This window comes from Calliphora vicina, chromosome 3, assembly GCF_958450345.1.
Source record: "Calliphora vicina chromosome 3, idCalVici1.1, whole genome shotgun sequence".
NCBI lineage: Eukaryota > Metazoa > Arthropoda > Insecta > Diptera > Calliphoridae > Calliphora > Calliphora vicina.
This window is the reverse complement of record NC_088782.1, coordinates 31,811,685-31,825,312: the sequence shown is the minus strand read 5'-3', so window position 1 is coordinate 31,825,312 and position 13,628 is coordinate 31,811,685. Positions and strand designations below refer to the sequence as shown.

Sequence of the window (13,628 nt, the reverse complement as noted above, 5' to 3'; positions counted from 1 at the left end):
TCTTTGGAAAAAAATATATCATTTCTAAACAGCTGGTCCATTTCTAAACAGCTGGTCCGAAATTTTAAAATTTCGCCGCTTTTTTAAAAATGGAAATTTTCAGCGTTTTTTAAGTTTCTCATTCTAAATAAGAAGGTGTAAAAAAACTTGTCAAAAGGTCAAAGGGAATCCCGCAATTCCTAAAAATTTTAGCAAAAATTCCAAAAAATGTATTTTTTACAATTTTGCCTATAGGGTCCACATTTCCTTCGGGGCTGGGAAAATACTTTAGGGATAAATAGGGAACACATCAGAGTTTCCAAAGCTGCTTTCCGTTTTCTGATCCCAGCTTTGGGATTTTAGAACATGTGGCCCAAATTTGAAATTTTGATAAAAAATAGGTCAATTTCCAAAGGACGTAGGGCCGACATGTTCGAAAAATAGGACATGTTTTTTATACCAAAATGTTCTTCGTAAAGAAACTTTATAGAAAAACATAAAATTGTTATATTTTCTTAAAGAAAGTTGTTTTTTAATAAAAAAAAGAGTTAAGTCACCTTTTTGTCCAAAAAACAGCAAAAATATACTATTTTTTGAATTTTTAAATTGAAAATCGGTTATTTTTGGATTTGTAATCGATATTGCTCTGAAGTCTTTTGTATGTTATTGGTAATTTAGTTGTCTAACTAACAAAAAAAATTCGAGTCCATTCGGTCCAAAAGTGTGACCTATATTTTTGAAAAAGCGGACCAAGTTATGGTAAAATTTTTAAATTTAAATTTTGAAATGCCTACAACTAGGAAATTATAAGAGATAAATAGCACAAGACCTAGCCGAGCGCTTTCCAAAAATATTAAATTCTTTGAAATCGGATGGGAAACAAAAAAATGGCACGTATTTAAAAATGGAGCATTTATAGGTTCCATTTTAATAACTTAAACTCAAATACTCCTTGGCTACGCCCAATTCAAATTTTATCCCGATCGAACCAGCCGTTTAGAAATGCCAGATTTATTTCCAAAAAATTCGATTCTGCCCCACTGTGTACTAGTGGATCGGAGATTCGAAGCGTTTGATGACTACTTTTTGATCGACCTGTCGAATCCTGATTGCAAAGAAACTTCCAATCCAGTGTATTATAGACTGAAATTTATTAATAGAACTTTGAATTGGTAAATGTTTCATCGGATATCTGTGGTTGCTATATGTATCTACAGCGATAGCCAAGTAGCTTTAAAATCGATCATACGACATACAGTTTGGTCTTTGGATACCAGACGTCTTTTATCAAGATCGCTACAGAGTGAAATTTTGGGGATCAAAAACGCCATGAATTGTTTAATTATTAATCGAATATACGTGGTTGATTGGAATTTATAGCAATCTATCAATCTTTCAGCCCAAAAATCTATCATAGGTGCCCATACGACTTCCAATTTGGTTCTTTATACCGGGCATCTCTTAACGAGATGAAGAAACATTCTATACAAGGTCACCAAGTTATTAATATTGTGGATATACTGGCAAAGTGGCGGCATGGTGTAGTGGTTAAAGTGCTTGCCTACAAAACCAAGCACCCCAGGTTCGATCCCTGGCAGAGGACTCAGAGGTGTAGGACCACTACACCAAATACACAGAGGGCGCTGTTTCTAGGCAACGACAGATGGCAGCACCATTATCTTAGACCAGCTACAGCAGACCAATCATCTACTTAGCTGGATCAACAACCGATTAACGAAACTGACACAAGGCAAAAATAACAATAGGCTGGATTTTATGGCAACATCCTACATGTATCCTTGTACCCGCTATAGCAGACCAATCACCTACTTAGCAAGAACAACAACTGTTTAACGAAACTGATACAAAAATAACAACAGTCTGTTTATAATGGCAACATCGTACATGAAGACGCACGATACTCCAATAACAAGGAGTGCAATCTTATATGGAAAATATGCGAAAAACAACTGCAAAACAAATCGTATAAGATGGAAGATGCTTTGTGTAAGCCAAATGCTCCCAAGAGGGGTAATGGAGAAAAAAAAAACTGGCAAAGAGAGAGGCACTTTGGAAATTGACTGATTTTTCGGGGTATCGGTTTTACGGTTCAAACCAGACTCTACGATATTGCTCGAATGAGAAGGTTCACAGATACTACTAGTTGGAACACAATGGCGATATAATTCGCATATAATTGTCTTCGATCAATTGCTCTAACGAAGATTATGCGGGTTCTATTGCGAATCTAGTAGCGGTGATAACTGTTCTCTGCGTGTTCGGGTTGCCCTCCAGGAGAATAAATCGATCATATTATGACTTCTGTAGTAGTTGGAGGAGATGGTTGTAAAATCTTCTATCGGAAATTTGAGACTCTGGATGCACTCTTTTTGTATGACACTGTGATTTCTATCACAATTTGTATAGTTATGTTTCCTGTTAAGAATTAATTCCTTGTTGTCAATGTATTACAAAGATATGAAGTTTCTTATTGGTGTGAATATTAGTGCGGTGTGTAGTTTTAAAGAAATTGTAACAAATTTATGATATTGGGAAAATTCGTTAGCCAGGCGACACTGTTGCAAATTAGCTAAATTTTCCCATACATAAAATTCTAGAGAAACAAATCTGGTAAAAATACTTTGAAAAAATCAAGCTAAATCCAAAAAAAAAAAACATAAACATGTAAGAGTGTTATATTCGGCTCTGAAGTTCTTAACAATTTTGATATTCTGAGAACGCTAAAACATCAGTCGGTCCATAAAATTTTAATTTTAGCAATAAAAAAAATTTGTTTGAAAATGTCTCTTTACGATAATTTGGCGCTAAGGGCTCGATATATACCGATCCTACTACATTTGCCCCTAGTCCCCTTCAGAAAATAAATTGAGCATAAATTTCGTAAAAGTGTAAATTGTGTAAAAGCCTGTCAATGCTGCTCCCTGATTCAAATGAAAAAATCTGGCTGCGTTTGGATTTGAAGCGAGATTAGTATTATAAATATGCTGAAATTTAGCTTTCTAAGTATTTTGGGTGCTTCAAAAATCTTCCTAAAATATCAAAAATCTCATAATATTTCAGGATTTGTTAATCCCGAAAAATCCCGGGATTATTTTTCACAAATCCCGATTCCGAAAAATCCCGTGATTTTCGGGATTGGCATCCCTAGTCACAATATTCCACCCGGCGCTCTTCAAAATTTTAACACAATTTTTTTTCCATACAACTGATTGTCACTCTAATTGGTTCTACGACCAACATTTGGATATGTTACAAACGGAGTGACAAAATCAATCATTTTGATGATGGGTATAAACATTATTTCGACAAAAATCCTATTCGACAATAATCCTATTGGTTCACTTAAATTAGAGGTTCCACTGTATTAAATATGACCCTAGATCTAATACATACTAGCTTTACTTATTGTAAAAATATGTACTAACCTACTATTTTACACCCTCGTATACATGTATGTATGAGTGACAAAATGTTATTGAAATGAATTTGAATGAATCCGAGATCGTAACCCTGGCAAAAATGTCAGACAATGATGTTGATGCTAAAGTTTCTGTTTTTGCAGTTATTGCTGATGCCTCTATAATTGTTGGTGTTGCTGGAAATGTTCACCATGGTTACATTTATGTATTTTCTTCTCTCTCTTGATTGCTGCAAATGCTGTTAAAGTCAATATATATATTTTTTTGGATGTTGCTGATTTTTCTTTACAATTTTTATAACTATGTAAAGGTGGGCGAGGCAATGTCATTTAAGTAAAAAATGAATTTAATAAAGAAGTAGATGTGATAGATATGCAGAGTTTTATTAAATGAAAAACAGAAATTTTCTTTAAAACTCAAGTTATAATTAAGGAATAATAGGGATTGTAAACCAAACTGGACATTTATTTTATAATTTACTTTTGATTGTTCTCCCTAGTTGTATTGTGTTTAAATTTGTTTAATGCTAATCTAAATATTTTCTTGTTTAAGCGATTTAAACAAATTGTATGTACAATTTTATTTGTACATTTATTTATACTTATGATGTAAGGAGTGAGATCGAAAAATTCTTAACACACGTTTTTCATTACATTTTTTAACCCAAGTATTATTTGAATTTTTTTTTGATCAAGTTACCTTTGAAAAACATGTCAGTTATTATGTGTAATGTCAATTATATTAATTTTTTTGTTAATCTGATTAAAATGAGTGACCAGAAAAAAGTGCGTACTGAAATTATTAAATATTTTCAACAAAACCCAACTTGGTCTTACAAAAAGTTGGCCAAGCATACAAAGGTCTGCCGTCAAACTGTTTCCAATGTTATTAAACAGTACCGGGAGAACTTGTCAGTTGATAGAAAACCTGGTTCAGGTAGAAGGAATGGTCCACATGATGTTTCTAAAGCCAAAAAAATAGAACGCATTTTCAAAAGAGCTCCCAACACATCCGGTAGGAAAGCAGCCCGGTTAGCTCAGTGCTCGGACTATTTGGTACGAAAAGTTAAAGCTAATGCAGGTTTAAAAACATACAAGGCTCAAAAAGTTCCTGACAGGAACGCTACTAAAAATTTAGAGGCCAAAAACAGAGCACGGAAATTGAAGTCAAGTTTTATAAAAAAATATTCTTGCTGCATAATGGATGACGAAACGTATGTTCTGGCAGATTTTTCGCAACTTCCAGGTCAAAAATTTTATGTTGCTGATGCTCGAGGGAATGTTGAAGAAAAGTTTAGGACCCAAAAGCAGACAAAATTTCCCAGAAAGTTCTTGGTATGGCAAGCAATATGCAGTTGCGGCAAAAGAAGCCACTCATTTGTTACAACGGGCTCTATAAATACCGAAATTTACATCAAGGAATGTTTACAAAAAAGGCTGCTTCCATTCATAAGACTTCATAATGTGTCCACTTATTTTTGGCCTGACTTGGCATCCTGTCACTATGGCAAACAAGCCCTTGAGTGGTACAAGAACAATAATGTGGTATTTGTACCAAGAGAGGCAAATCCTCCAAACTGCCCGGAGCTAAGGCCAGTGGAGAGATATTGGGCTCTTGTTAAAAGAGAATTGAAGAGTACAAAAAAGGTGTCCAAAAGTGTGGTAGATTTTAAACGGAGATGGACTACATGTTCGAGCAAAGTGACAGAAAGCACTATAAAAACGTTAATGGAAGGGTTTCCGAAAAAGGTTCAAAATTTCATCACTAGTGATTAAAACTATAAAAATAATTTTTTTTGTAAATTGTAATAATAATTTCAATCAAATAAAAAAAAAATTAAAGCTGTAAGTTTAGTGGTTTCTTTTTTATAAACATATATGTATGTTAAGAATTTTTCGATCTCACTCCTTATGTATGTTTGTGTTCTACATATATCGATTATTTAGTATGACAGATTAATTAAGTCATTTGCTGCAGGCCAAAATATTTGTGCAAAATTACCAAATATTGTCACACATACCTACTTGCTACATTCATGGATACATTTGCATTTGTATGTTAAATTTTTGAAATATGTAAAATAAATGTATCTAATGTATGTGTTAGTTAGTATGTCAGTTATTTGTGTGTAGTGTTGCTATTTATTTGTATCTATTTAACCACTCAAACTGCAAACATTTTTTGTGTGTTTTTTTTTTGCAAACACTCTCAGATACATACACATTTCACCTTAAGCTATTTAACCTATTTTAGTCGTATTATAGTTGTTAAATGTAGTTTGTATATTTAAATGCCGATAAACTGCGTTTGGCATTTAAGAGACACAATAGTTTGTTTGGAGTTGTTTTTTAATTTGACATTTTGCAATAAAGTTTTTGATAAATATTGTATTGAATTTTCACACATATGTATAGGGACGTCCGATACTGAAGGACATTATTGCACTTTTTTATACACTTCACCATGAGTGGCAACAGTATATATAAGTTTGTCACAGTAAGTATATATAATCCCATAAATTATATATATTCTGGATCGTAAAAGATTGCGGAGTCGATTTAGCCATGACCATCTGTCCGTCATAACTTACATACAGGATAGATACATAAATATATATATTATAGTTCAACTTAGATTGTTATTTAAAATCGAGAAAATCGGCCCGCAACTACCTCGATTTTACCACCAAATTTCTTTTTAAAACAAAATTTTTTTCACCCTAATAATTTATTTTACCCCAATTTCTTTTACCATTAACCGCGATTGCCGCGGTTAGTTTTTTAATTTAAATTGTATTTTTTTATCCAAATTTTTTTCATCTAAAATTTTTTTCACTTAAAATTATGGGTATATAAGATTCGTTACAGTTGAATATACCTTGTTTAAGTTATAATATATAAAATAAGAAAAACATTATTTTACATTTTAAGCAAAATACTGCACAGTGTTATCACTATTGCCAATTATCAAAAATTCTAATTTTGTATTATTTAATTCAGCTTTTTATTAAAACACGAGTTTTTGTATTAAGGAACCTATCATAAAACATCTAGAACTTTATAAATACCAACTAAGAAAACAGGCTGAATAAAGGATCAGTTTTTGTCATGCTTACCTTTCAATTAGACATTTTATAGATCACCTCTAGACATAGATCACAATTAGACATTTTATAGATCACAAACCTCATGTACTGCCGAGATTTAAACAGTCACCATAGCCTTTAGAAATACACATTATTATACCCTTCACCATGAGTGGCAAGGGTACATATAAGCTTGTCATTCCGTTTGTAATTTTTACATTTGCGACCACGTTATAGATAGCGAAGTCGATATAGCCATGGCTGTTTGTATGTTGAAATCAACTTTCCGTAGCCCCCAAATAACAAACATGATTGATACATCAATATATCGGAAATTCCCCGGCTAGGTTGCTATTTAAAATCGTCCCACAAATGGCTGAGATATAAAGAAAAAACCGGGACAATCTCGATTTTTGGCCAATTTGGTTATATGTATATCTGGATTACTAAGTCATTAATATAGACAATATGGATATCTAATGATAGATACTTTTTTTTTAATTAAAAAAAATTAAAAAAAAAATTGCGACAAAAAAATTTTTTTGGGAAATTTTGATTACCTACAAATATTTAAGATGTGTATTTTAAGGTAGATTTGGATAAATTGATACATGCTTGTCACAGTTGAACAAGTTAAGTGATATATCCTTTTTTAACAAGTCACTAGACTAGCGAGTTTAAAACGAATTTCGACTTACGATTTCCGATACCAATAGAGATCTTGTACAATTTGCCATAAATCAAAAACCGACTTGCAGTCGTGAATATTGGAATAATAATGTCTAGAATAAGATCTTATCTAAAATTCAGTTGGTAATTTAGGTTTTATAACTTGTACGGTCGAAAGGTTTCGAGCTGAACTTACAGATTATACTATTTAACATTATTTTAAACCATTACAAAGCTTGGAGCCTATTAGCAAATCGGAAACTATAAATCCAATAAACCAATTAAGATATAGTAGAGCTTAATATTATTATTCGTTACATAAATAAAGTATCTAAATCCGATAAAGCTATTGCTCGCTTTATTAATTTGGAACTAAAGCTTTTGGAGGGAAATACCCAAGGCGGTAACTAATATCAATTCCGCGGGAGTTGACTGCATCTAAATCAAATTTATTAAACATTAATGATTTGGCAATTACTAAACATTCCAAATATGGAATGATTGTAAACATGCCAGAATCTAAATATCTGCAGAAAATGATGGCTAAAATCAAGACCAGCAGAGCGGCTCCACAATATTAGTCCAAAATATCAGAGTAAAATTCTATATCGTTTAAATACCTTCTACATAAAACCTAGCTGCAAACAGTTAAGGTAGAAACTCAACTTTGAGGATAATTTCTATAATTTTTTTTCTATAAATATTAACAAACATTAAGCTTTCCCACGTGATTAGAAAGCACGTTTACACTTCATCCAGACTCTCGTTACGAGAGGCTATTATCTATACTAGGATCGCCTGGTGGTCAAAATTCGACCACTAATAACAAAATTATACAGTTACTTTGAATATACGAAAAAATATTTTTCACGTTTGTGTACAAATATACGTGTATTTAGAAGTGCATAAATATGTAGTTGTTGTTTTTCAAGCAAATTTAAAACGCTTTTTAACACTTTTATGGAAAGAATTTTTAAAAAAAAATTATATTGTGCACATTTAGACAAAATACTCTTTTAAACCATATAGGTTTCATCAATATTGGTGGACAATAACATACTTAAAAGTGTACCACAAAAAAACGTGTGGCCTATTTATATATACACACAGCCTCAAAAGTGAGTAAACACCCGCGAATTTTTTGATTTTTTTAGGATCATGAAAATCATTATAGTCCGACTTAAATCTTTCTTTTTCACAACCGAATCTATTATTCAACTCAATCTCCAAAAAACCTAAACATTAAAATTTGAATCGATGAATAAATTTTAGGATTTTCATTATCTTAAATAAAATCAAATAATTTTTGGTGTATACTCACTTTTGAGGCTCACTGTAAGATATACAGTGGTGGTCAAAACATATGCAACCGGCAACAGAATTTTACAAAAGTTGTTTAAACTAGTTTAAGATGTAAACAAAAATATTCATTTGCTTATAATATTTTTTAATTAATGCTTTAAAAATAAGAATATGAAATTTAATTCAGAATTTTTTGCATTGAAAAGAAAAAAAATTTAAAAAACTACGTATGGGTTGATATTTCATTGGCCAAAACATATGCAACTAATTGCTTCTAAAACATTTCTATCTATAAAACTTAATATTTCGTGGCAAATCCTATATTTTCAATGACGGCCTTACATCGGCAAGGCAGTGAAGCTATCAAATTGGCAATAAAATTTGCAGGAGTAGCGTTCCAAGCATCTACCAATCCTTGAAACATAATATCTGAATTAGTGCAATTTTCGGGGTCGATTCTTTGATTAACGATTTCCCAAATGTTCTCAATGGGATTTAGATCTGGTAATTGTGGTGGCCATTCCATTACCGAAACTCTTTCTTGTGCTAACCACGATTTAACAACATATGAAGAGTGCTTGGGGTCGTTATCGTGCTGAATAACTCATGGAAGAGGCTTATTATCCTCAGAATTTGGAGGCATTACTCTTTCCAAGATGTCTCTATAGATAAATCCATCCATTATTTCATTAATTTAGAGCGATGGGCCAACACCAGCAGCAGAAAAACTGCCCCCATACCATTACGTTGCATCCTCCATGTTTCAGTGTATTTTTATAGTATCGTGCTTGAAGCCGCGTGTTAAGTGGTCGTCTTACGTAACACATGAAATCACTTCCGATGATATTAAATTCGGATTCGTCGCTAAATAGGACAGTCGTCCATTTGTTTTCTGGCCAATTTAAATACTCCATAGCAAACTTCAAACGTTTCTTTTGATTACGTTTTGATATAAGAGGTTTTTGCGCGTAGGGAAAACGTCGGTGAAGCATGCAGGATGCAACGTAATGGTTTGGGGTTGTTTTTCTGCTGCTTGTTGTTGGCCCATCGCTCTAAATTAATGAAATAATGGATGGATTTATCTATGGAGACATCTTGGAAAGAGTAATGCCTCCAAATTCTGAGGATAATAAGCCTCTTCGATGAGTTATTCAGCACGATAATGACCCCAAGCACTCTTCACATGTTGTTAAATCGTGGTTAGCACAAGAAAGTGTTTCGGTAATGGAATGGCCACCACAATTACCAGATCTAAATCCCATTGAGAACATTTGGGAAATCGTTAATCAAAGAATCGACCCCGAAAATTGCACTAATTCAGATATTATGTTTCAAGGATTGGTAGATGCTTGGAACGCTATTCCTGCAAATTTTATTGCCAATTTGATAGCTTCACTGCCTTGCCGATGTAAGGCCGTCATTGAAAATATAGGATTTGCCACGAAATATTAAGTTTTATAGACAGAAATGTTTTAGAAGCAATTAGTTGCATATGTTTTGGCCAATGAAATATCAACCCATACGTAGTTTTATAAATTTTTTTTCTTTTCAATGCAAAAAATTCTGAATTAAATTTCATATTCTTATTTTTAAAGCATTAATTAAAAAATATTATAAGCAAATGAATATTTTTGTTTACATCTTAAACTAGTTTAAACAACTTTTGTAAAATTCTTTTGCTGGTTGCATATGTTTTGACCACCACTGTATATATTGTTAGATTTTTACCTTTTAAAATCGGTGGTTTATTTCCTTTAAATAAACCGTATTCTTTTAATTGCATATATAAGCAGCTTAGTAGTTTAAAACACAAATTAAATAGTCACTTTTTTTTAACGTACATAAAAGAATACACTGGTAATGCAGTTGATGTTAATTTTAACAGCGCTTATGATAAACTGACTGATTGTAATTTTCTGTTACAATTTATATACAGACTCTGTATTACAGAGTGGTATCTAGTAGTTTAGTGGTTTCATGTATGTTCTATTTCTAGAGCTTTTAGCAGGTATGTTAATGTTAGCAGCTTTAACTGTTAATATTGTTATACTTACAAACAATGTTAATAACTGAAGTTTCGAGCAATGGAAATGTTGATAAACATAATGAATGTTTGAAGCAGCCGTTACAGATCGTTAAATTCGATATTTGGTAATGCAATTACGTAACAATATATAAAATTTGTTTAGAAACTTAAATCTAGAAACTTTTCTATATTTTGATTTCGGAAATAGCTCTTTATTAAACACAGCTGATTGAAACAATAAATGAGATCTTCTTCGTAATCTTTAAATCATAATCAGTTATTAGGATAAATATTTAAAAAATGTATTTTAACCAAGTAAATTTAAAACAGATAATCAAAATTGTTTCTCTATGTTTACTGGAAGCAGTAAAATAAACTAAACGATTTAAAGCACATTTGGCATTAATTTCAAACTGAACAGTAGTCTGACTTTAATTCTCTGATATTAATGAACGTTTTTGAACTATAGACCAAAGTCTTTACGAGGATCTATATAAGAATCACTAAAATAAACAGAATATGAACAGAAATGGAATTTCTTCACACTTTCACAGCCCGAACCATTGAATTGTGATAGCCATTATTCGATACCAACTGAGCATGTGACCACCAAACTCAATCCAACGATCATTGAGTCTATCAGTAGCAATATAAGCTAGCGATTTCGTTTTGGAAGCTACTTTTCTGTTTGGAGTACTGTTTCAAAAATCCACTACAACCAGCAATGTTTAAAACATTGCTGGTTGTAGTGGATTTTTGAAAACATCTGAATTAAATTTTGCTTATAGAAAAGAGTTTGAGATTATATCAGGCTAAAGAGTCCTAAAATAAATTAGTTTAAATTTAAAAAATATAAATGTTTTTGCATTTAATTTCGTAAAAATTTACATCAAACTATAATGTTTTTTATTATTTAAAGTCCTTTATAGCTCTACTACAAAACTCCATGAACAAAATTTAAAATTTAAAAGATAGCAATTGTCTTCTAACTCTCACTAACTCACACCACAATTAGCAATCACAATATCCTTTTTAGTTTTACCATTTTTCGTGCCATAGTCCTGCAGACAATACAAAACCTTCAGGCCCTGGCATATGACACCAAATGGCACTCTCTCGCCATTCAATACAGACAATGCCTTGAAGCTAATAGAGAAATTCAATAGACCAGGAGGAAAACCATTTAGATAAGATTTTGCAAACGATAGAACACCAGAACCCTGTCCATGATCTAAGCAGTGCATGTTATACATGAAACCGGGACAGCTAAGAACATCATCTGGCACAGAAAGTTCTGCCTCCAACCATAGCAAAGGAAATATGCGTATAACTTTCAACATGTCCAAGTTGCGATAAGAACACAGACGCATAAATTCCAATACAAATTCAGGACAAGCTTCTGTGTATAGTTGTATAACTATGCGTCCTAGAGGTCTTACATTTTTGACATAGAGGTCTATAAAGACTTTTGGCCTCAAGAGCTTTCCTATTAAGCTGGGTTCTTGCAAATTTATAACGTCCCTGTATTCCTGTAGTGTGGCCTGTGATATGCTAGATTTGGTATGATTATGTTTTCTTTGGACTCTTAATTCCTCCAGTCCTCTCCTAGTATCGACCGATGACTTGGCTTTTAATATTCTCTTGCCCAATTTACAATTATCTTTTTCAATTTCATGCAAACGTTTAGTCAATCGGATAAGATGACTGGACTTGATGGAGACACATTTATTAATGTTTTCGGTGAAGCCGTGATTTCTTTGTATATAGTTGAGTTTGGTTAAGAGCTGAATGTTCTCCTTAAGTATCCTTTTGGTGGCTATAAAATCATCTTTTAATTTGGGAACTCTTAGGTAAGTGCAGGCAAATAGTTTGGGCGGTTTTAGATCAATAAGACTGCGTGCGTTTTTTATGTTTCTTTTGTGAATGTCGGTGAGTTTTTTGCGTTCCCAGGGATCAACGGGAGGAATGAAACTTTTGCGAGGCATTTTAAACAAAGCAATGAAATTTTGTTGGAAAAAAAAATAAAAGGTTTTTGAAAGAAATAAAAATAATACATTTTTAAAGGCAGAGTTGATTTGAAAGGAATTTTTAGGTGCCTTCTAGAGAAGTTTTGAAAATTGAGTACTTTTCCCAATACTCTCCATATTTAGAGCCAGATTTTTAACTTAAGACTAATGTGCTGTTTTTCTATAGCGAGTGGACGTTTTGAGTGGACGTTTTACATGTATTTTGTTTTTGTTACAATAACAAAACACATGTTAAATTTCTACTCAAAGTACTCGTTCGCTATAGAAAAACATTCCATTCACTCATAGAATTTACAGAAATTAAACAATTAAAAAAAATTAAATACAAAATGAGTCCTTTCTACTTACTGTAAACATCACAATGCTCGCCCTCATAGTGTGAACCAAAACAATCGCACGAGATGTCATAATAATGATTTATGCATTTGGAGCCCACGAAACACAAATTGTGCCGGGAATGACATTTATCAGAGCAGCCCTCATTAACGTTTTCATGTTTGGTGGCAACCAGTGGGGTAATGGGCAACAAATCGGAGGCAGCTTTACCCGAATACAATATAACGTTGCGTATACAGCCAACAAATGATTCAATTATGTATTTAACACCATGCAGTTTTTCCTCCGATGAAAGTCCTGTGAAAATGAGAAAAACAGAAAAATTCAAAGAATTTAGTTTAATTTTTCATTAAGCTTTTGTTTTTTTTTTTTGGTTTGTTTGTTGCAATTTATAGAGTAGTGGCTGCAAGTCTAAATGTAAGTGGAAAATGTTGAATGATTTATAATCAGAAAACATCATGCAATTAGTGAAATAACATTGTATGGGAATAGAATAGAAAGAATTATAAAGAAGGATATAATACTGGGAGATATAATGTCTACTACATGTCTATATGCTTTAGTATAGAGAAAATTACAATTTTAAAGTTTAAATTAAAACAAGTTAATTTCAAAAACACCCAACAAAGAGTAGCCACACTAAACATAATAAATTCACACTAAACATAAATTCTATTTTCTTTTCTTTTTTTAATTGACTAAGGTTTCCAAATACAAACTCTTTACACAAATGAAATGTTTATATGTTTGCATATTGCTCCATC

At 32.2% G+C, this 13,628-nt stretch overlaps 2 protein-coding genes across 6 annotated transcripts in view; both read right to left on the bottom strand.

The window, feature by feature from the left end:
- Positions 1-13,628, bottom strand: part of axo (axotactin) — a 203,314-nt gene that overhangs the window by 123,905 nt on the left and 65,781 nt on the right. For all 5 annotated transcript variants that reach the window (XM_065505190.1, XM_065505192.1, XM_065505191.1 and 2 more), the window contains exon 7: positions 12,877-13,161. In XM_065505190.1, coding sequence (XP_065361262.1) covers positions 12,877-13,161 — 285 coding nt within the window. The remainder of the gene's footprint in view (positions 1-12,876; positions 13,162-13,628) is intronic.
- LOC135955794 (uncharacterized) lies at positions 11,407-12,554 on the bottom strand. Its single transcript, XM_065506160.1, has one exon. It carries the CDS (start codon positions 12,484-12,486, stop codon positions 11,497-11,499), a length of 990 nt encoding a protein of 329 aa, XP_065362232.1. The 5' UTR covers positions 12,487-12,554; the 3' UTR covers positions 11,407-11,496.

What these genes read in the sequence shown, in the direction of transcription:
- LOC135955794 (XM_065506160.1), bottom strand. Translation starts at nt 12,486, where the DNA reads ATGCCTCGCAAAAGTTTCATTCCTCCCGTTGATCCCTGGGAACGCAAA.